Source organism: Chaetura pelagica, unplaced genomic scaffold (assembly GCF_000747805.2).
Source record: "Chaetura pelagica isolate M959 unplaced genomic scaffold, ChaPel_1.0 scaffold69, whole genome shotgun sequence".
In the NCBI taxonomy this organism is placed as follows: Eukaryota; Metazoa; Chordata; class Aves; order Apodiformes; family Apodidae; genus Chaetura; species Chaetura pelagica.
Window position 1 is genome coordinate 12873441 of NW_009970724.1, and position 23880 is coordinate 12897320.

Here is a 23880-nt window from a genome sequence, read left to right on the forward strand (position 1 = left end):
AGAGAGAGAGGAAGACAAAAGATATAGAGCAATCATAATTTTGAATGTCACTCATAGGCAAGATGGACCTGCTATACATAAATATATTCTCAAATTATTTGTATTAAGAAAGAAGGTTTATCATTTGCTACTCTGCAGTTAAACAAGCACAGAAGATGCAGGGGGAAAACATATCTTAATATTTTACCATAATGCAGCATTACCTTTTGAGCCAGAAGACCTCTAGGAACCGTTACATTTACATTTGCATTTAACTGGGGTGACAGATGTGAAGAAGGGTATGTATAGCCAGACAACTCCAGGGTGACTACACAGCTGCTGATCTAATGAGCATATTATTACAAGAAAACGGTGTTCATCAATTAAAATTATTTCTCTCCACCTGCCTTGTTCTGGTATCCTAAGTGTTAGCATTTTGTGTTGGTTCAGGTTAGTTTTAATCAAATCACAAGCCTCCAAGGAAGGAGAAAGGATAAGAGCTGTTATAAAAAGGCAAAATGAATGAAAACTCATTAAAAAGGGAAGGAGGGGAGGGGGAAGAGATGCCTAAAATCAAACCTTTTGTTTCACATATTGACACCTCTAACAGGCCCTTAAAAACAAACATGAAATTTTAAATGCCAGCTCTGCAAATATGCCTCTACATAATAATACCATGGCATACATTGTACTGAAGCAGTACAGACATAAAGATGTGAAAGACAATTTACAGCTTTGGGATCCACAGCAACATGTCCTTAGGAACACAACAGCCTGCAGACTTCCAACAGGCAGAAATGTAACAACCTGGTTTTATTACACATTTATGAAATCCAAGCTTTAGGCATACAGCACTGATAGCTGCAATCCAAAGCGAAGTAATACATTGACTTTCCACGGGGAAATCAGCAGTTGCAGGATGTGTTTCCTCACACCACCTTCAGCTACCCCAACTCAGCCACTTCTCATTGTCCATGTCCATTCTTCCATTTGCACTGAACTACATCTTCAGGAAACACACCTGAGCAGCACTCCACCATTCTCTCCCCACCAAGGCTTAGCACTGGCATAGTAGCAGCAAGAAAAACACCCCAAATGCCCCAGGGAACGGTGGCAGAGAAATTCACAAACCCAAGCCAAGTTTTTTGTGACTGACAGGAGCCTGCCAGCAACTCTGAAGAACATTTTGAAACTAGGTGTCAAATGCTTTTATGCAGAGGGAGCAAGGGTAACACGACTGCTGTAAAAGCTAGTTTTGGCAACCAAAGCGTGTTTCCACTGAATACCAAGCCCCAACTGCAGGAGGGAACCTCAGAGGTGCTGCCCTCTTGGGGGGGACGCCGAGCTGGCTCCGGGTACCAAAACCTGCAAGCTCTCCGGCCTGGGTAGGAGATACCATACCATATATGCATTGCCCTAGGGAAGCGCATCTTGTATCCATTGTCTCCACAGATAAACGGGCAGGAAACGTTTTAATTCAGACCAAAAAAAAAAAAAAAAAAAAAAAAAAAAAAAAAAAAAACCAACCAGGGCAGGAAACGTTTTAATTCAGACCAAAAAAAAAAAAAAAAACAAAAAAAAAAAAAACAAAACCAACCACAAAGCACCTCCTGCGTGTTGTCTCTTTAGGTTTGTAGATAAGGTAACTACAGAGATGCAAAATGCTGGGGCTTCAAAATCCCTTGGAAATCAAAAGCTATGAAATAAGCAACATTTTCTCCAAAGCCTGGTAAATAGGAGAGGTGGGAAGGAGTGCAGTTTGGCAGCAAGAAGGCAAGCAGAGCTAGAGACAGAGGGACATAATTTTAAAATACCACCCTGAAAGATAAGAAGAGATGACCTAATGTCCAAAATGATAGATGAAAAATGAGTATATTTTACCCTTTTACATCTGACATGAAGTTAGAAATTTCCAAAACTGAAGAGTTCTGTTTTTGTTTCTTTTCACATTATACCAAACAAAACTTGATGTCGTAAATTTACATAACATATAAAAGTATCCATAGAATTTTTCCCTAGGATAGTAGGTAAAATAAAAGCATAACTGTAGTTTCCAACAGCAACAGGCAGCATTCATCAACTTGTGTATATTTTAACTGATGTCCATTTAAGATTTGAATTTTGATATAAAGTATGGAGAAGGTAGAGGCACAGCTCAAGTTGGGTTGCTGTTTGACATGGACTATAACTTCAGAACATGGGCTCCCAACTTGTGCATATAGTGAAGTTAGTGTGTTTTGTTGCAGATCTGAAGAAAGGCTTATACATTTTTTATTTTTTTCCCCCCCACAGCACTTAACCCATGAAAATTTAATCTTTCCCACAAACATTGCCTTTCAATAAGACCATAATGAGAAACTACTAGAAAAACACTGGTATCATGTAAGGCTTATCTTTCATATTGTATGTTAGATAAAACCAGGGTGCTTATACAAGGTCCATTCATTACAATCTATTTTTCCCCAGTTTTATCTCCCCAAAACGATTGTGCATTTACTGCTGAAGCTGCAGGAGTCTGATATTCATAAAGGATGGCCTGTTCTGATAGCTTATTCTTTTCTAGGACAAAGAATAGTTTTCATCATTACTAGTAGCAAGTTATCTAGGTGCATTTGCTCACCTGCAGATGATCTTGCATTTTTTCACTGTTAGGTCTTTGCTAAGATTGACTGTAGTGGGACTAAATAACACTCTGGATATTGTGTTTGGTTTTGACACACCATAATGGACTGAGATGTCCAACTCATTGATGTGAAGAGTTCAAGTAAACTTTTATGTGATATTGTTGGTTTTGTCATGAATAATCAGGCTCACACAAAAGTTTCATAACCAGATGTTATCAATCCCAGATGTGTTCAGTTCCATGTCATTTCACAAACGCTATTATGCATGATTCCAGACAAAATATTTGGAAAGGCCTATAAACCCTATGGAATAAAAGTAAGGTATAGATCTGTGTACTCTAAGAGGCAATATTAATGTCAGAACTTGCTGCCCCTTCGTCATGCTAGCATACCTGTTGGTGTGGCTGAGCTGGAAAGTGAGCAGAGGAGCTCATCTATCCTCTAGAATAACACCTAAAGAAATCAGTCTCTCCCTTTCCCTCTGTGTATCGATTCTCTGACATTAATTCATGAGAAGATCATGCTAACAGTTGGGTTAGCACAGCTAAGACAGTAGCAAGCTTCAGTGCAGGGCAGAAACAAGTAGATGAAGAGCATGAGGCAGAGGAGACAGAAATCTGAAGCAAATAGTTCCGGTGAAAACCCAAGCGACATCTTAATGTTAAATATGACTAAATGGCTAGTGATAGCTATCTGTGGTTTGGTCTTATTTGTCACAGCATCTACATCTAAAATACACAGCATGATCCCTATCACCTACTCAAACTTGGCATTGTCTTTTAAATCTCTAGACAAATGAAAACTGAAGAACAAGTCCTCATCAGAAGGACATATTTTAGAAGTCTCATAACATTGTTAGGTAAATTATAAAGAAATTTGAATCCTCTCTGCAATTTAGGTCTGGTGCTACAGTTATTAGCTTAGTGTCAGACATGTTGGCTGCCCTGTGTCTTCAGATCATTAGTACTACAGAAGAATGAAGCATTCTTCAAAACAGTACTCAGCATTTTTGTCCTGTAAAAGAAACAAAGTGCCTGAAACACCACATCTGTATTACAGCATCCATAAAGAGCATACCCCACCCACTGTTTCCCCCCATGACAGGAAGTGTTAAAGCAAATATTGTTTTCCTTAACTAGAGCGTAGAGTGCCTAACAAGTACCTCTATTTTATATCCGGCTGGGGAGAAGCACTTGTGGCAGGGCAGACCAGGGATGCAGAGTTATTTCTGGCTCTTAGTTTTTGTCTCTTTAAGTTTTGTAATAATATGGGCATAACACCTAATAGAATGTTATGCCCAGTACGGAGATGAGGAGTTTTTGATCTTCTGCAATTATCTTTATGCTCAAATACTTTATTTGTTTTGCATTTATTCAAATACATTTGTGTTTTACAATGTTAATAGGTGGCTGGTTTGGGGAAAAAAAAAAAAAGTTCTACATAGATGTGTTTTTCAGATAAAAAATAAAATTAAAAAAATAGCAATTTTAAGTGAACTACCCTTAAGTGTCTTGTTTGACTGCCTCTGTCTACTGACTGTTCTTTTAGATGGTAACCTCTGAAGTCTGGCTGGCTTAATTTTGTCATAGGCAGCATAAAGACAGCATCAATGTCAGTGCTAAGACTATAAGCTGTCAGTCAGACACTGACTAGTACAGAGGTTGTATTTCATAGGTTACCATAATGAAGTACAAATATTAAAAAAAAAAAAACCAATCAGGGAGGAATCCTGCTTTCCTATGATTCTGCAGTGGCATTTTTGGAAGTGCAGTAATCTTTCTAAGGGAAAAGGTAGAGACCTAGATAATGGTACACTCTGCAAGCTGCTGCACCTTCAAGGGAACAAAGTGTGAGAATAATGAAGCAGTAGCAAATAAAATAGCAATTTGCCTTCTCTCTTTCATTTTGTAATTTCAGTATAAGGATCCAGCTCAAGGAGAATTAGGTACAAACAATGTGACATAGATCTTTTTTCTTTGTTTTTCTTCACTACAGTGGCACAGTTTTAATCATTAAACTATAACTATAAACTAAACTATAACTATAGTTAATAGTTCTTAGTTTTTTTAGTCTAAATTAACAGATGATTATGGAGAAAATGAAACCTCTGTTCTTTTCAGGTTTCTGTAATAGAAGTGTATAGTATTACCATTCCCATTACAGGATGTCTTCTCATGTATCCTTTTTTATCCTATATAAAAAAGATTATTTTTAAAATAGGAGTAGAAGGCAGAGAGAGTAAAAGTCAGTTACGTCATCATGTGTAGTATTTATCTTCTTTTAGTGTTGAAAGTAAGTGCAATGCTTTTCTGATGGACCGATTCAATCCCTGGTCTCTTCTGGTACAGAAGAGAGATCTCTAGAGCATGAGGTTTGAAGATAGCCTTGGGCTTTTGTAAGCCACTGTGAGTAGCTGAAGGGTAATTTCATCGAAGAGAACAGCTCACTTCCCTTTGCCCTACCCACTGTAGCAAGGGAAATTTTCTTCTCACAGAGAATGAGGGTACATATAGTGTGTGTTTAGCTCTAATAAATATCTTTATCCTCAGTAATGGTTACTGGAGCAAATTCAGTTCTCAGTTCTACTGTGACTTGGTACCATACAGCAAAGCCACACAACTGCTGAATTTTTAGTGTTTGGTTAAAATCAGTTCAGAAAATGGAGAGGCATGAGAATGACTGGTTTGCTCAAGACAGGAAGAGGAAGGTCCTCCTCTGCTTGTAGCAGAAGAGGGGAGGGGAAGCTCCATTGCTCAGTCTCCTCTGAATATCCTTTTTGCTAATAGCAAAATTGAATAGAAGTCTGTTTTAATGTTAAGGTAAAATAATAAGTGGAAGTGAAGAAACCACATGTCACTTAAACTCCAAGGTGTGTACCTAAAATGATACTTGAGAAGCAATCAATAATGAATATGAAAGCAGTAGCTTCCTTCTAAAACGTTTGTATGCTAATTATAACAATCCAAGGTCAAGAGCACCCAAAATGAATACATAGTGTACAAATTGGTGGTTGCACTAAGAACAGTGTGAACAGAAATTCAGCTTGAAAAACACACAGTATTGATTTCTTTTTTCCCCATTCCTGTTTAAAAAAAAACCTGTTAAAAATCTGAACACCCTTGATAGTTTCACTGTTATGTCATTAAATAGTATAAAATGGATGCTTAAATTTAGGAGAAAGATTGATTACATTAAAATGTGCTGTTCAAAATTCAGGAGAAAGGTGTTTGTCCTTGACTGTGTAGTGTTATGACACTTACAAAATATGGTAGAAAACTGTGGTATCATCAATAGTGTTTACCAAGTATTGAAAACGAGCACTTGTTCAAAGCAAAATACAGTTGGAAGATGCTGTTTGTAGGTATAGGTTATATATAGGTTCTCATGATAAAGTTTATTATGAGGGGAACTAGAATGATTTAATAGTGTCTAGGTTTTGCAGTACTGTCCTAAGCAGATCTTTTTATATTCCTTTGCTCTCCATGTAAGACCTGAAATGTAATAAATGCATCAGCAGGTACAAAATCCTATTGAATTCACCATCTCTTACAAGGATAGTATGCTTGAAGGCAGTCTGCACTCATGCCATTATCTGCAATATTCAAGTGCTCTGTTTCTGTCACAGTGGTGCTTAAAGTAAGGTGGTTGTTCTTTCAGCAACATGTTAAAAAAAACCAACCAACTCTAAATTTAAATCCCCTGATGGCATGCTGAGGGCTGGAAGGTATTCACAGAACCCAAACCACAAGCTGCAGACAGGAAGCGACTGCTAGAACTCCCTCCCCGTGCATGCTTTGGGGAGAGTCTCTCGGCCTTTCGGACAAAACGAACCAAGAGATTAACAGAAGTGTGCTGCTTGTGCAATTTGGGCTTTCTCAGTTCCTTATAAGAGCAGAGTAGCCTTTTGGATAACAAAATAAATGCCAAAAATCTTAAGTTGTTAAGCATTAGTGCTTGTAGTTTTCAACACACAGTAACTACAGTATTTCTTAAAACTGTCTCTCTTTTCATTTGGCAAAGACTAATTTTACTGCTCACAGATATTTCCAACTGCACAGAAATTCCCTTGCTGCATTCATACCAAAAATAGCAGCTTCAGAGATGAGAGTGCAGCAAAAACAATGAAATAAAGCAATACCCAATTGAGGCAGATGCATGAAATGTAATTTTCTAACAGCAGTGAAGTTGGTGTCTTTGAACAGACAGAAATTTTGGTAAAGATGAGAGATGTCAACTGGAGAAAGATACAAGAAAGAAAGTTCAAGGAGAGAGGACAGGGCACGGGAGGAAGAGGAAAAATACCATTCTAGGAAACTAATGCTGTCGGTTTCTGAAAGGAGTTGCGATGACAAAAACATCATCTCAATAACCAGGAAACAAGAAAACTGAAACAAAACCTGAAAAGCAATTGAAATCTAAAATGAGAACAAAGAATGTCACAGTTCCCTCAGCGGTCATTTGTTTCCAAAAAAGATGGTTCATGTTTTCCACAAAAAGAAACAAAAAAATCCACATGAACCTTATTAATTACTTTTATCACTGTAGCTGAGGTACATGCAGCATGCACAGCCACTCAGAAGGTAGATTTTGTGAAGTATGTGGGTCAGACAGTATAAGGTGCAGACATCAGCATCTGCTCTGAAGTCAAGAGTTAACTTTTCAAAAGTTATTACTGCTGGTCAAGAACAACAACCATGAAAATCACTCTTATTTGTATCACTTGTACTGTAGACTATGGGGAAAAGTTTTTAAGACCTGCATTACAGCAAATTATAGTTATTTTATATTAAGGTGAAGGTTTAGTTCTTGGACAAAATCTAGTGCTACACACCTATAAGACAGGTCAGGCTATAGCAGAAGTTTACTTTTTCAGTGGATTTTTTATTCCTGATGTACTTATTTATCCCACTGTCTGTGACATTCTGAACATGCACCACTTGGCCTACTGAGACCTACTGAAACTTATCCATGTCTAACAGAGCAGACAAGGAAAAAGGGCTTCTGACAGAATTCGCTGCCTTGCTAGTTCACAGTTCCTCTGACTGAGAGAGGCTTCACGGCAAGGGGGTTTTTCCCTTAAGAATTAAGCCTGCCAAGTCAACTAATGTGGATCAATTTCTAGCCATCTGAGGCTGTCAGATTCTTTGTTATCAGCCAAGCAGCTTTGATACAATAGTACCAAGTCACAATGCATTGTGTTACTCTGTTACTTTCCTTTTAACATTTTACCTGACATTATGAAACAAATTTATAGCCGAATTCCCCTGCATACCCAGAGCTCTGCACTTGCAAGCATGCCAGGAAACATAAGTTTGTTTGATCCCATAACTATGTAAACAATCAGTTTCACTGTTTCTGAGCAAATAATTTTCAGTGTCACACAAATAGCAAAACAAGATCTAATGTTAGTAAGTTTAGGTGAGTAGCTTCATCTACTAGCTACTATCAATTGAAGGGTATATTTTTCATTATATTAGTGGACTGACTTTTTTTTTTTTTAACAATTTCATGACTTAGCATAGAAGGCAGCTCAAATTCTTAATGAGTTTTTGTTATTTTTGTTTGGCAAAAGCAATATTTTCTCTCAAATGGTTATGAAAACAGCTGCCTCCAAACCAGCACCTGGCTTCATCTTCACTTCCTATTTCTGGTAAACCACTTGAAAACGTTTTGGATTTTCTTTCTCAACAGAGCAACATAAAAAAAAAATCTTTCATGTCTCCCAGAAAAAAATATACCTCCTAGAAAAAAAAAAAAAAAAAAGCTCATGCTCACTAACTCTTATTTCATGCTCCTAAATAAAACATTTATTTTTCTTTCAACCATAACCAGGAACATCCAGGGTACATTCCCAGTTGGCTTACTTCCACATACTCTACCTACTTCAACATTAGGAGATAGAGACCTGCCTTTTTGTGTCAAGCTGTATCTACAAAAAAAAATAATTTAAAAAACAACCAATGCTGTAGAATTCCAACTAGCTTCTGCAAAAAAGAGCAAATACCTTAAGCACTCTGTTTGTCTTCCCTGAACTAGGCAGAGATTTGAAAACATATGGGCCCTGAACAGTAACACTTACTAACTTGATGAGACTCTCCTGCACATCTCCAGCCCCCAGTGCTGCCCAGACACTTGGTAGTGGACAAAAGAGAAGCAAGAGCAGCACAGAGAAGGGCAGCAGGCGCTGGTGGGAGCTGCTGCAGCAGAACGTACTCGGACCAGCAGCGCGAGTGAAAAACGCCAGGTTCTTCCCATCACAACTTCAGGGTTTGAACAGCCAAACTGTTGTCTTCTCCATGCAAAGGGAGAACTTAAGTAACTCAAGTCACTGCAATGGCCCTGCAGCCTAACTTGAGATGGAAGTTTTACACTAACAAAAGGTGGTACATCATTAATTTTGTGTCTAATTTCAACACACACTCCCATTCCCCACCCCCACTTTTCATGCTTTTTTTCTACTATACACTTCAGAAAACTCAGACTGCCAGCACTACATGGAGTCTCTGCTTCTGCAAGCACACACACAGGCAGACACGCCCCATAAAAGCAAAAGCTTACCACAGAGCACACCACACTTCCCTGCCTTGCATTGCCCTCTTCGTTCAGCCCAAAGCTATGAGTTGCCAGAAGACTCTTGCTCTAGGTAGCGTTTTCCCTGGGAAGATCTTGATCAGCTTCTAGAATTCATAATCCAGGCTTCTTAAAAGTGCGATCACTCAGGTACTTTTTATTGCCTTATTTTCTATGGCACAAGTTCAATTTTCTGTATTCAAACACCAGGAGCAGTTTTTTTCCACATTTGTTAGTTCTGATTAGAAATGGAAAGCTAAAACCTTTTCTTGGATTCCATGTCCTCTAACTTAGTTTTCAATAATGAATCAGTTACTCTATCTTAGAATTCAATAAATTAACTCTAAGAAACTCAAGAAAAGTAAATCTGATGCAAGACTAAATTTCTGACCCCTTGAGAGATCACAGTAGTTCATATATGTATACATTGGTCTATATTTGTTACAGACATCAGTACATTAATGATCTGTCCTAAGCACCCCACTATTGCATAACATAAAAATTTTTAATGTCAGCTCTTAAAAATTGAGAGAGAAGCATAGTCCAAGAAAAATCTGATTAAAACATCCTTTTGAGTCATTCCAAATGGAAGTAAACATATTTTATGGCTTGCAAATTTAAAAAAATTAGGGTGAATTTATTGAACAACTAGTTTGTGTCAAAATTTTAAGTTCTTTCAATGCAACTTCAAGAGCTTTGGGGTTCTTTTTAGTTTAGGCAGAGGACATAAAACTTTATCAGAACATCAGTGCCATGAATTTCCCTTTCCAGAGGTTTGTTGGTGCCAGTCAACACCAAACATTTACCTTGCTGTGCTATTCAACATATAAAAATATGCTCTGAACCGGTTGCAAGAAACAGCAAGCAAAACCACACTTGAAAACTTCTTTACACAACCAAAATGAGAGAAGACACCCTTGTACTAAGTTCTAACAAACATATAAGAGGAAAAGAAGTTGAATTGCAGGATTTCCAATAGAACTAGAGCTCTCCCTCTGCAAGTAGCGAGTACTTTACCTGTTAGGAAAAAACATTTCAGGATCTATTTAAATAACAGGACCGGTCTCGCAGCAAAAAACAAGAGACAAAACAAAACTACAGAAACAAACCTGAAATGCAGAAATGGAAAAGGCCCAAAATGCCCATTAGGGAGAGGAGTGTACACCAGACTGCAAAGCAAAGAGATAAGCAAAGCTAAGAATGAAGGCAGTGAAGGAGACAAGGCAGTGATGAACAGCAAATAGTAACTAACCAGGGAAAATGAGTTTAAACTTTATGTGATGAGAGCATGATTAAGTAGAAATGGTGATAGAGATTATGTATTCTTCAGGTGTAAGATTAGAGCAAGGGAGAACACAAACTAGCACCAAAAGCCAAGAATGGAGGAAGGAAAAGAGAATCTCTGCAGGGCAGAGCCTGCAGGAGCAAACAGTCAGAGCAGTCTGCTGTATCTGCTCTTCCACTTTACTACTTCGCCATGTCTCATCCCTCAGAATCCTTCCTCTTCACTTTAATAAGAACCACTAAAATACCATCTATATAGCCTTAATATTAATTCATTTTAAGAAATCCCAGGGAAACTCTAAATATGAAAGCATGAAACCATTTTATCCTATACATGTCCCACACTTCTGAACTTGTTTCATGGGGGAGACACGTGCTACTACTTGGTATGTTACTGCTTTGTTAATGCAAAGTTTGTAAGCAGCACCTTTTCCTAGTGTTTAGGAGACTATTTCAGGCACAGGTGGATTACTCACTTTCACAAAAGAAACAGACATAAGGAACCATTTAAAAGCTCCACAATTTGAATAGAGACATTCTCATGTGCTCCCATTTAATCCCACATCCAGCAGCAGCATGCTTACCTGTTGAACCAATGGTTACTCTAATTAATAATACATACAAAAGTAAGATGTAAAATCAGTCTGATTGTGGCTCCTACACATGCCAAATTTATGCCACCCACCTATGGGTGGCAAATTTCCAACAAAAAATGAAATGTAAATGTGAATTATTCTGTAAAAGTTCAAAATCAAAGTGCATGTTATGCTTAAGTTCCTACTATTTGAGCTCTTTCACTAAGTTTTGTATTATATTATCTAATGCTTGCTAGAAAATTACTTTGTCTTTCCTATGTTCTGAAAAAAAAATAAAAATCTTATCCACATTCCATTTTAATTTTGTAAGAAAAATATCTGTAGAAAGTAAGACAATATAGGAATTTTTATTTATTTAAAATCAAATGCCTAGTCTAGAACCCACTTTTTCCAATCCCAAACCACATGCTAAAGTGTCTTAATAACATAAATAAAAAATACTTATACTAATTTCAAGCAGCCTTGTACTCATTTGGCCAGGAAAAACCTGTTTGTTTTCTAATTAAAATATCATAATCATGCTTTGAAACATTTTTTGCCACAAAATATGCAACTGTAAAGAAAACATCTTTTATCAAGTCCTCATCTAGCCTCCAAGTTAGCATATACAAAAATGTAGACCTCATCAGTTTGAAAATGGTATGACGACGTTTCTAATCAGGTGGTTTAAGAACTTTCATTAACTCCACTGAGCTAATATTTTAAGACTCACAACAAGGCTCTTTTCTAACACCTAGATTGTTTCTCACAGATTACACAGACTGTCATCAGTCCCACAGATGACACACTATGCAGGGTACTCAGGTCGGCCAGCCTTTCTTTTTAGCTACCTAAAAACTCTAAGGGAGGTCATCCTCTTCTGAAGTCAAAAATACATTAAAAGTCCATCTCAAAATAAACCCAGAACTATGTCACTTAACAATATTTAGCATACTAAAATAAGTTTCAAGATAGGCTGGCATTATATACAAGTGCTTAAATCTAAAAAGATGTCTACATATTTTGTACTTTTCAAATAAACCACTGGTGATCAAAAGGTTAAATAATAAGAAATTGCAAAAGCCAAGGAAAATACCTTATATGCAAAAGAAACTGATCTCAAGAGACACATGCATAGCTATTCCTGGCTAGTCATTTCTTTCAAACAGCAATCAAATTTCTTACTCATTATCTAGCCAAGTGAGAAAAGCATTTAAAAGAAAAGTTGCAGGTTTAAAATAAATAAATAAATAAAACTATGGCCTCAACTATTTGTTCCATTGCTTTTGAAGGGACAGCTTTTCAAGGCAAGAATACTTTGTTTGGGACCATCACACCACATGCAAACTACAACCTCTTATCAGGACTTTGATAGTAATAATATTTAGACAACAAGGAGAGCCAACTGCTTGGACAGTGGCTGTCATTGGCATTGTTTCCTTTCCTAATGTTATGTTTTACATTGCAAATCTTCTGTGAGGTGCTGGGTATTGTCACCTCCTAGTCATCTCCCCAAACCCAGAAGCGACAACCAAGGTACATTCAGGTACAGCAGTCAGAGAGCACACAGCTACTGCTACACCTCACACCATTCAGGAAGATTATTCCCTTTTTCACCTAGCACCAGGGGAGGAAAAGGCTACCTAGTATTTTACTGACTCACTGCAAGATCAAAAGCATCTCTGCTTGATGCTTTACACTGCACTGTGAGTTTCAGACAACATCTTACCCCCAGGAAGGCTGAAAGGGAAATTGTGGAAAACTCCCCAACCTAACCATGACCTACAATCATGTTTTTGCTCTACTCCTCTGGAAGGGCATAGCAGTAAATCCTCCTGTAAGTCATTTATGTATTTTGGTAAAATCTGGATCACACCATGCACTGAACTTCTTAGTATCAATTATCCACTGCAGGAAACACATATCATGCACTTCCAGATTGTCACTGGTATTCTTTCTCAAACCAGTTCTATTTTAGAAACACTTTGAGCCTTTCAGCACCTTAAAGTTGATTTTTGGAGAATATATTTATGAGAACTAGTCTTCAACTGATTTTCTTAAGTAGTTCTGTCAAGCATCCCTTACATTTTCAGAGAACAAAATAGGTTTCCATTAAAAATATATTCAGACCTAAATGCAACTCTGTTTAATCTGGGTATTTTATTAATGTTAACATGTGCATATAAAACGCGCTTGATATAGCACCTTCCAAAAATTCAAATAATATATTTTTTGCCAGCTTCCTCAGCACCACACTACCTTGTGCAGTGCACCTATGTTGCTATTTCATATCAAAGACTCTTCATAAGCAACTCTTCAGAACTATGCTGGCTTATCACAGTTTAAAACTGTAATTGGGAGAAGTCTAAAAACTTGTTTACTTGTACTGGTTAGCAGTAGCTAAAGTGTGAAATTTCACTTTTGTTATTAATTTTATTTGATAATACTTCTAATTTATTCTATACTATTACTTTCTACTTAGCAACTGTCATTATATATGACCAGTTTTAAACAGGTTCCCAAGTTTATCAGCTAATACATTCATGATCACATTTTACACTGAATTATGTAATTATTGAATGGTTATTTTGCAAATTAAATCCTCCATTTTCAACCACTAACATTTTAACTTCAAAATCTCGTGCAGAAAGCCATGAAAATGCGAACAATCTGTTTAATAGACTTGTCCAAATAAATCTCAGGTCATGCTTCACAGTTAAAAACATTTAGGATACATCATTTCTGCTGTAACATGTTTTAACCAGAAGAAAAAGCCACCTCCCTAAATACACTTAGTGTTTGCAGAGAAAGATGCATTAATTTTTCCAGCAAGATAGGATTTATAATCTCAATCACCTACAAACAACATAAGCTTTTCAGATTTATAACTATGTTGAAATACGGTCTTCTGGCTTATTTTTCTATTACCAAGCTATTTCAAGTATCCATCTTTTTCAAAGTCATGCAGTGGCTGTGCATCTGACATTTATTCATAACACAATCACTGTGTCAGAATGAAAAAAAAGCAGAACACAATTCTTTATTAGCAAACACCTCTCTAGACTTGTCATCAGCAAGTAAAAGCCCTCTAACACATTTTGTAAACATTTCTCATTAACTTCTACCTATTCCCTTTTTATGAAATACTCAAACGTTGTTTCCTGCTGCTGAAAATTGAAGAGAAAAAGCAGTGAATGAAATTACCACCTAACTATCAAAGCACTCTTCAGGCTGTACAAACCCTGAATTATTAACATTTACAAAGAAGCAGCAACTAGTCTTGGAAAAGACATGATTGTTTTTTGGGACTTCTCACTTGAGTATACTTCTGCTTTACAGAGAACTACCAGCCATATGCAACTAACAGGTGGTCTCTCCCCCTTGCCAGCACAAAGACAGGAAGGCTCTACACCCTGAGCAGAAAAATCACCAGCATATCAACATCGCCCAGGTTTGGCCCCACAAGCCCATTAGCAGATGGTCTTGGACAACACCTACAACTTGCTTGACTAACTCTTCACAGGAAAGCCCAACACTGCTTAAGTGACAGTTTAAGCCACCATTTCCCTATCTTGCATCTTGTACCTCTCCAAGTAGAGTTCACAAGTGGCCCAAGTCTCTCTAGTGGAGAGTTAGCATAGACAGCCTTCAATAGTCTTTTAAACTCACATTTATAAAGAGAGAGAGAGAGAGAGAGGCTAGAAGATATCTTCAGTAAAAGAGAAGTTTAGATATTTGAAATGATTCCAAGGAAAAGAGGGGAACAAAAAAACAAACCTAGTAATTACACTTGAACTTTTTTTATATTGGAATGGAACAAAGAAAGTCTCAAATTTTATTATTTTTTAAACTATGCGTAGATAATGTATCAAGGTAACTGTCATCATTAATGCATACAACAAAAAGCAATACAGAGAACAATAGCTATTTCAAGTTGCTTATTTTTAATATGCTTTTTGTTTCTGCTTTTCTACCTCCTAATGCAGTCAGCTAAGATTCCAAGTGAGCTGCAGAAAAGAGTAACAAACAGATGATAGTGCAAAAATACGTTATAGGTAATTCGTAGTGTTTCTTGTGTTAGTCTCTTGCCCAGACAAAGGGCCAGGCATGGAGAAACATCCCTTTCCATGAGCAAGAACACAGTTTACTAGTATCATAGTAATTAAGCTACATTTGTTGTAATCAAAACCCTTCAAGGATGTAAGAAATTTGATGTTTTCTTACATAGACACTACATAAAATTATTTCCCATTTTAAACAGGGTGCCCACTTTAGTATTATTTTTAATTAGCACCCTAATGTATCTTGAATATGAGACAGATTTTATTTTATTTTTAATCAAAGATCTTCTCACATTCTCTCCTCTACCCTTTGCTAAAATTCTCAAGTAGAATAGTAGAACTGGAATATGGAAAATGGGTTGATTCAGATATTCAAAACTAGAAAATACGTAGAAGAAAAACAAGCAGAGACAAATAAAATCAAGGAAGGAGAATAAAGGCCCAAGAAATACAAGAAGTGATAAGCCACATATTAAAGAAGCCATTGAATACTCATAGTAAGAACAGCATTAACAAATCATTAAGATACATTTCTTAAATCCAAAGAAATGAGGTGGCATATGCATTTTTCAAAAATAATAGTAAACCACATTTTACATGCTAAATAAGCATGCTAAAGTGCATCAACACAAATGCCCCTTGTACAGTCTGCTGTTACCTATTACCTAAAAATCTGGAGAATTAAAAAAAAATCTGTACTGTTTCAAAACAGCACACAAGCACACAGGCTGTCCTTGACCTGCTTATATTTAAATACCCTAACCAAAGCTGGTAGCTAAGTGTTCAAAACAACCTCTCAACCATGTAAAATTAATATACTTGAGTCCACACATGACTTAATGAAACATTAGATTTGAATACGACTGTTAAAAGCAAATAAAGTGCAGTCCAAACCACTCATTACATTCTCTGCCTAGAAATATTAATATAAATCTAAGCAAAGAAGACAAAGCAAAGCCTGAACATGACTTGCACAAGCAAGTCTCTTCTCATGGTCTAAAAAAGGATGCGCAGTTGACTGTTTCAGAATGCACTGTTACGGAAAATCAATATATAGAGAACACAGATTTAGATCTGAAATGGAGAGCACTTTGAAAACATACACTCTCACAAAACAAGCTCTAAACTCAATGCAAAATCCAGTCTGAGACTGCCATGAGGTAAAATTAATTAAAATAGGGAAACATCCAGGTAGTGTGTGTGGCAATAAATGCTAATAGTAAAATAGCAAATGTTGCCACAGATGTTAATTTAACTTTGCTATAAGCCTTAGATCTCATCGCTCTGAACAAGTCTTCCCTATTAGGCTGTAGGAAATCAGTTAGGAAGCTAGGACAAACTACCCAATTCTTGGTTAGGGAAATAAAAAGCTGATGTGCAATGGATGGTCTTTGTCAGAGCTGCAACCATGTAGTGACATCAGTTTCTCTTTCTTTCATTTCATCACTCCTAAAATATAAAATAGAATTAACAGGAACAAAACAGGTGAGAAAAAATAAAAAAAACTCCTTTATTGCAACAGTGATGGTATTTTTTTTTACTCAGGATCTAATAACTACAAGCAGACATGATGAGTATCAACTGAAAGCAAACATTCCCCAGCTCAAATAAAGCAGCAGATCATTAAGTGAGTAAAAATTCAAAATCCTTTCACTCTACAACTGTGCCCTACTTCAATCTCTGACTTGAATGCTTAATTTGCACCATTGATAGCAAAAACAGAAGTGCTTTGGTCCAAAAATCGAGGACCGAGCCTTTGTGAGTTCAGTGGAAAAAAGCAATCTTGCATCTTTAATGAGATGTGAAATTCAAACACAATTTGCATCAGACATTTTAGGCTAATGTCAAGCCCATTCCATGTGGTAAATGGAAATATCAGAATGACCAACAGACCCGGGTAACTGCAATAGCCCTATATTACTTGCTCCCAGAGACATTATAATTTTCTGCCATTTGAATCTACTTTATGTCACATCATTTGAATCTCAAAATCCTAGAGCAGACAAAGAACAAGCAGAAAACCCAGGTAGCAAGCAGGAGAATCTAGGCCAAAGTGGGAGAGGGATTCTCCTATAAATTAACTATGCTGCAAGCATAAGAGGACATGGAACAGCTTCTACAAACTATATTTCATCTTCTCCTCTTCCACCCCTCTTCCACCTATGAACTATGTTAACAGAAAACTGTCATGCTTTTCCTCTTTAGAAGCCTCTAGGATTTGCAAGAGTTTGGAAAAACAAACATTTCCTGCGCATCTTAGAGGGTGAGCAATTTCACTGTCACAAAAAGAAGACTCCAAACTCTTAGTCTCCCATTTATTGCCTCACTCATTTATTTTTAGCTTATATTTGTGTTACTTTGATCAATATTTATAAATACAGGAAGTTCTGGGTTTAGTTGTCAGTTTCACCCTCATCTTTTGGTTACTGAAGTGCTCATATTGCAAGTACTGCAGGCAATGAATTTTCTGTTTAAAAATAAGTTTTAAAAACATTTCTATACATAAATGTGTGAGAAGAAGTAAGTCTTAAGCCCTGTTAAACCTACTAAACTCCAGTTATCCTCTTACTCCAAAACTACTTCCACCTCAAAGACAAGTACATGCTCATTCAATGCCAAGTTCTGCATCTCCAGGATACATGAATCAGATATACCTAACATTTAGACAAGGTCATCCTAACAACAGAGAAACATCCTCAGAAACTCAGTTTTATGCTTTCATATTAGCAGTTTCTCATTAACTTTGACTTTCTAAACATGTTCACATTTGCTGAAAAACTGAACAGAAGTCTACATTATATAAGGACTCAAAGTCTTCTGATACCTCCAAAATATCCTAAACACTCCCTGGATGAGAATTTTTCATTAAATGATCAAATACTTGTGGAATGTTCAATACTTTGTGATGTGGTCAAAATCAGATATTATCATTACCATTTTAATCAACTGAAAGCAAACATTATTAACTTGAGACATCATTACAAACTTAGAAAAAATCTAAGATTGATTTGGAAAAGCCTGTGAGGTGATAGTCCACCAGCATTCTGTCACAAGAACACTCAAGACGATCCTGTAATCTTCAGTCCTAAGTAGATATGCTCAGACAGAAGCTATAACCTCATGCTAATGGTTTTAGATTTAATGAAGTTAAACGCCTAGCAATTTGTACAGACACTTCAGTAACTATCACTGCAACCAATTATTATAGATAAGTACACTAAATTTATCTAGTGTTTGCAATGCTTTCCACTGTCACACCATAGTAATCTGTTTTGATAAGTTTTCCAAGACTTTTCAGACAAGTGGCTTATTATTCATCCATTTCATTCACCTACCTCATCATTTTTCTTACAACTATGATTTATGTTCTTTGGGGCTGGAAGTAAATTTTTTTAAGATTCAAGGGAGGATTTAGGGAGGCTACAGAGAGCTTGACGTTTATGTAAATATATATATAAACAGAAATAATATCTAACAAATAAGGTCTTCCACACATGCCAAGCATTTCAGCAGTCTTGCAACAGCCTAGTTTTTTCTAGCTCATTTTGTCCAAAGCATTTCCCTATAAAAGGAAGTTAAACCTATCAGTGTCCTCTCTTTCTTCATTCTCCCACACTGACAGGTACACCTTGAAGGAGTTCAAGTGTCATTCATCACAAACTAGTCCATCTCACCAAAACACTTGAAAATATTAAGATGCTACTCCTAAGAGCAATTGCACAGCTAGTTTCTTGAGCAAACCACTAAGCTTTTTTTTCTTTTTAATCCTACCACCTAAAGAGCTCGGAGAATGAAGATACAGAGCTCAGTTTTAATGATAGTCTTGCTTTTACAAGTTAATTTCTCTTTCTCCAATTTAATATCTTTACAAAAATCTGCCATAATGTCTTGGCATGTTCCCCAATGTTCTGCAGTTTTAACACAACTTCATTAGCACAAGTGCTCATTTTTCTCTATTACCTCAATCATTTAATCAGCCAAATAAAAAGTTAAACACAACTGAGGCTAATTTCAACTGCTCCAGTTTTACTGACGATCTCAAACATTTTTCATCCTCTTTTTTCCTGGAAAGAGATACAACTTTTTATAACAACTGTTGCTCTTTTTTGTGTTAATTTTGGTGCATGTATCTCACGCACATCTGCCTGACCTTCCTGGAATCTGTTAAACCTGAGGGAATACTAACACATCAGGACCCTCAACTTCAGCATGACTTTCTGCTTCATCTTCCCCCGGATTTCCTTTGCACAAAGAGTGAATAAAATTACCACAAACTGCATGACCTTAGTATATGCACTCAGTATTTCCACACCGGTTGCTTGCTTTTACATGAACTAGCTTTTTAAGTGTCACTGGAGAGTTAGCTACACTAGACATTATGTTATATGCTTTTAAACAATTAGGTACTTTCTTCACTCGTAGCAGCTGATTATTTGATCCCCTTGTTTATTTTTTTAAGTAATTATTGAATACTGTATGCTATTTCTACACATCTGTTGCAGAATCCCCTACTAAGGTGTCTACCTGTATGTTCATGTTAGATCAGTTATATCATAGAAAACACTCTGTGGTCAGTTATATATTGCTTAGAATGTTTAAAGCAGAGTACACAAAGTTCTTTCTCTGACAATATCTGGATACCATTTCCCCCACAGGTGCTCAAACACCCTTGGGCCAGCAAGCATCTATTGACATCAACAAGCGCTGGAACTAATCCTCAGATTCCCATTTCTCTAATGCATTAGTTGCAAACCTCCTTCAGAGAATAGGAACAACTTGTTGTGGCATACCAAACAGCAAAGACTGCAGCTTGAGAAGTGTGCAAGGCTCACAGAGCTGAAAGAACAAGTATCAACATCATTTGTTGATTCTGGCACACAGGTAGAAAGGAAGAACCTGACAACCCTACACTAGTGAAAAATGACTCTCCAGCATGGAATTCGTAATGAAAACACAGTCTGGCACCCCATGTGCGTGGGAGGGCAATTCATGCTCAGTCAGGAACTTAATGCAGCAACAATTAAATTTACCGATAGAAAGGTGAGTGAGTGGGAATCAGTGAACACTATGGAACTCAAGGAAAAACAGGCTTAATGTAGTTTTAGAAAGCATGATTTAAGAACCTTCCTATTTCTGTGTAATATAGCCCCTCTTTTTTCAAGCACAGACAGTCTAAAAATAAGAAAATCTGTGCTATTATACTTGAAAGAGAAGGAAACCCTCACCTTTTAACATCTGATGCCAATGTGTATACAGAATGTATGCATCAAAACATACTCGTGGGGTTACCTGCTCTCTTGTTTCTTTAAATTCTCTTACTATTAACATTCTGCTACCTCAGCTTCACCTCTAATTCCCATCTACACCACATACACCCATCTTTTTCTTGAATCACTAAGAGATCAAAGAGCCTCTGCCAACTGGAGCACAAAGTTTAGGTCAAATTTTCATGCATTATGTCAAAGTACCTGAAAACAGCTCATTTACGCCTGACTGTTAAATGCACATTTCAGCATTACATGAAGCATTTTGTAACCATTATTTCACAAGGCTGTTAAATCTTATGACTACACAGCCAGTGTACAGCTGCATGGTAGAACCATGCACAGGGGTTTGTAGTCATTTTCTTTAAAGAACTTTAAAACACCAAAATATTTAAAAAAGAAAAACAACCAAACAAAAAAACACCACACACAAGATCTGTCAGTAGATCTCCCTCATTTAATTTTTCCCTTCAAGCTTATTACCTTGAAGGTATATTGTTCATTGACACCTGACACATTTCTCGTGTTCCCTCCATTAGCATGCTTCAAAAGTCATTGAAATCTGTCACATCAAGCACAACATTTCATCATACAACAACAAATCATTTCTTTGTACATACAAATGAAGCATTTAAAAATACTGGATATATAAGGCTTACAGAGTCACCTCAGCTACAGTTTATTTAGATCTCACCACTATCAACACTACTTGCCAACTTCTCAAGACAGCTTCCAATAACATGCCTTAAACTACAGATATTGCACGCTCTCATTCCATCACCCATCTAGACAGCAATTTGGAAAACCAAGTGTTTCTACACCACATTATCCTTTTTGTGCCTGTAATAATTTTAAGATCATATATATTTTGTACACGTTTACAGAGAACAGTTAAAAATTATTTTAGAAGCAGCAGAATGACTTGGCTGCAGAGGCAAAAAAAATCTGCAGCTTGGGTTTTTTTGGCCTTTTGTATATAAAACAAGTTCATGCTGGCTAGAGACATAGGACTATACTGGAGTTGTTTTTCATAGGAAAAAAGATTAAGGGGAAAGTTGAGAAGCAAATAACTTTAAAAATACAAGGTTTCTTATTATCACTGCTGCTACTAACAATCAGAATTCGCAAGATAATAAATACATTGTCAGATATGCAACTGAAATCCCATGCCACTCCACATATATTCTCAGATAACTGTACAAACAATATGCTTCAAATCACAGAAATAACTTAGTTGGCTATACATTTTAATACAGTTGTAACTTTCCCCCCCTCCAGTTTCTTAATGGCATCAAGTTCACCAGCCGCTGTAGGAAACTGACTACATGCTCATTTGCAGAGGTCAGTAAAAGACAGATCCGTCTACCTAAACACCGCATCTCACAGCCTCCACTTGTGCATGGCAAACTTCCACACAAGCACGCAAAGGAAACAGCTGAACAGCAGATCCATTATGCACCTAACATCCTGCCCTACACAGCCATTCCAAGGATTGCACAGGCTTGTTCAGTTCAGCGTCTCCACCTCTGCACAAGCAGCTGTTACTGCACACATCGTGAGCCTCAAGAATAAATCCTGCACACCTGCACCTTTCCAGGTCCTCACTGCATTTTCACTGGTAGCTTTCCAAGAAAGTTGGCAAAGGCCCCTAAAGAGATCAGAACTAGAGAAACAATTCATTGTAAAGAACTGTCACCATAACAAATATCAGCACCAGGAATAATAAGTCAGTTTGTGCTATGCTGTGGTAACCAGACAGGTAAAATAAAATCCCTGTCCTTGGATTTAGTTGTACTTTGGGAAGAGAAATGCAATACTAAATATCATAGATGGAAGATAGTTGTTTTGAGGGTTTTAACCAATATTTCTACTTACATGAAGTCATGTTCTAAAATAAATTCTGTTTTAATGACAATTGAATAGTGCCAGAAACATATTTGTTAGGTTAAATTCAGCCCTAATCCAAAACTCATTTTCTGGGTATTCAACAAAGAAACAGTAATAACTTGTACTGCAAAGTGATTCTTCAAAAATTAGACTTCATTAAAAAAAAAACTGGTTATGATTATGTGGCATGAAATGTGAAACTCTCAGTAATTAATTAGAATATGCAATACTATAAAAATTATGTGCATTGGTATCAGAGATTTAAGCAACCATTAAGATACTTGACTTATGAAATACCTTAAGATATTGCTAGCACAAAAACACAACAAACCAAACAATTTTACTTCCTCTACTACTTTCACAATCAAAATAAAGACAAATCTCATTTTTAATAAGAAATACATTGCATTTGTAAAACAGCCTATATTTTAACAAAAGCTTAGTTTTAAATACGATTTCTGAGGGCGAAAGATGTTGAGCATAATGAAAGAAAAATTATTACTATCAAGCTTACCTAATTTTATACTCAAAGACCTTAAAACCAGATAAAAGGTTCAGAAAAAGAACTGATATTTTGGTAAACAGTAATCATTGAACCATTTCAAACAGTTATATTGCAGCCCTGATTCACACTTGCAATTTTACATCATCTTTACATTTCTATCTTCTTATAAAAAAAGCAGTGTATAAAAATTAGTAAAATTATTATCTCCTTAAAATAGGAATAATGCTTGAAATATACTACATTTGAATAAATAACTATTTTTTGTGCTACTTCAGGCCATTTTTAGACATTTTCCTGTGAAATTAGGGTAATGATACCCTATGAGTAAAAAGCAGAAACTGAAGGTGAACTGAACATATGCTGGTAAGGACAGATCAAACAGATATGTAGGAGGTTCTGAACAATAGACTGGAAAAAACTTTTACATGTAGAATAACTAATAATTGGCTTAGAGAATATACTTCAGGCTGTGTAAATTAAAATAGTCACATTAACCTACCATAGCTGTATCTGAGCTTGACAGCAGTATAGAAAAAAAAAAAAAACAGATTTGAAAACTAATTGTAAAAAATTAGTTGCAAGGGCAGACATATGGGAGAATTTCAAGCACTTCAGAGAAAATAAACACACTCTCTTCCATGTGGTCTTATAATGTATAGATCCCGGGTTTCTGATTCCACATCATTTGTGTCAAAAGTGATTTCACCAGACAGCACTCACCCACAGCTTGTTATCATCACACATTTACCTTTAACTCAGCATCTTTAAATCAGATTTTTAGTTTATCTATGCATTTCACACCTACAGAACTTTACTATCCAATTTTCTCTGCCATTTTTAGCCACTCCAATGTAAATTTAATTCCTTTGCTTTCTTAATGTTTTGTCAATGTTTTTGTACTAATGAGTGTTCACTTAATTGTCACAGCTTCTACACCATATCTACTATAAAAGTCTTCCATACTCAAGCAGCAGAACACAGGTTTTACTCAGGATACAATTAAAAGGATCCTTACCTTTCCAAAATCTCTCACATCAAACAAATCAAATGCTTCAAAGAGTTCACTTTTCTTCATCCCAAATATTTCACAACATGCCGAAAGAAAAGTCCTTATATTTTTCTAGCAAAGAA

At 36.5% G+C, this 23880-nt stretch overlaps 1 protein-coding gene across 1 annotated transcript in view; it reads right to left on the bottom strand.

The window, feature by feature from the left end:
- The window catches only part of VAV3 (vav 3 guanine nucleotide exchange factor), a 194038-nt gene that overhangs the window by 99579 nt on the left and 70579 nt on the right, over positions 1-23880 (bottom strand). The window contains exon 7 of the mRNA XM_010006784.1: positions 23765-23869. Coding sequence (XP_010005086.1) covers positions 23765-23869 — 105 coding nt within the window. The remainder of the gene's footprint in view (positions 1-23764; positions 23870-23880) is intronic.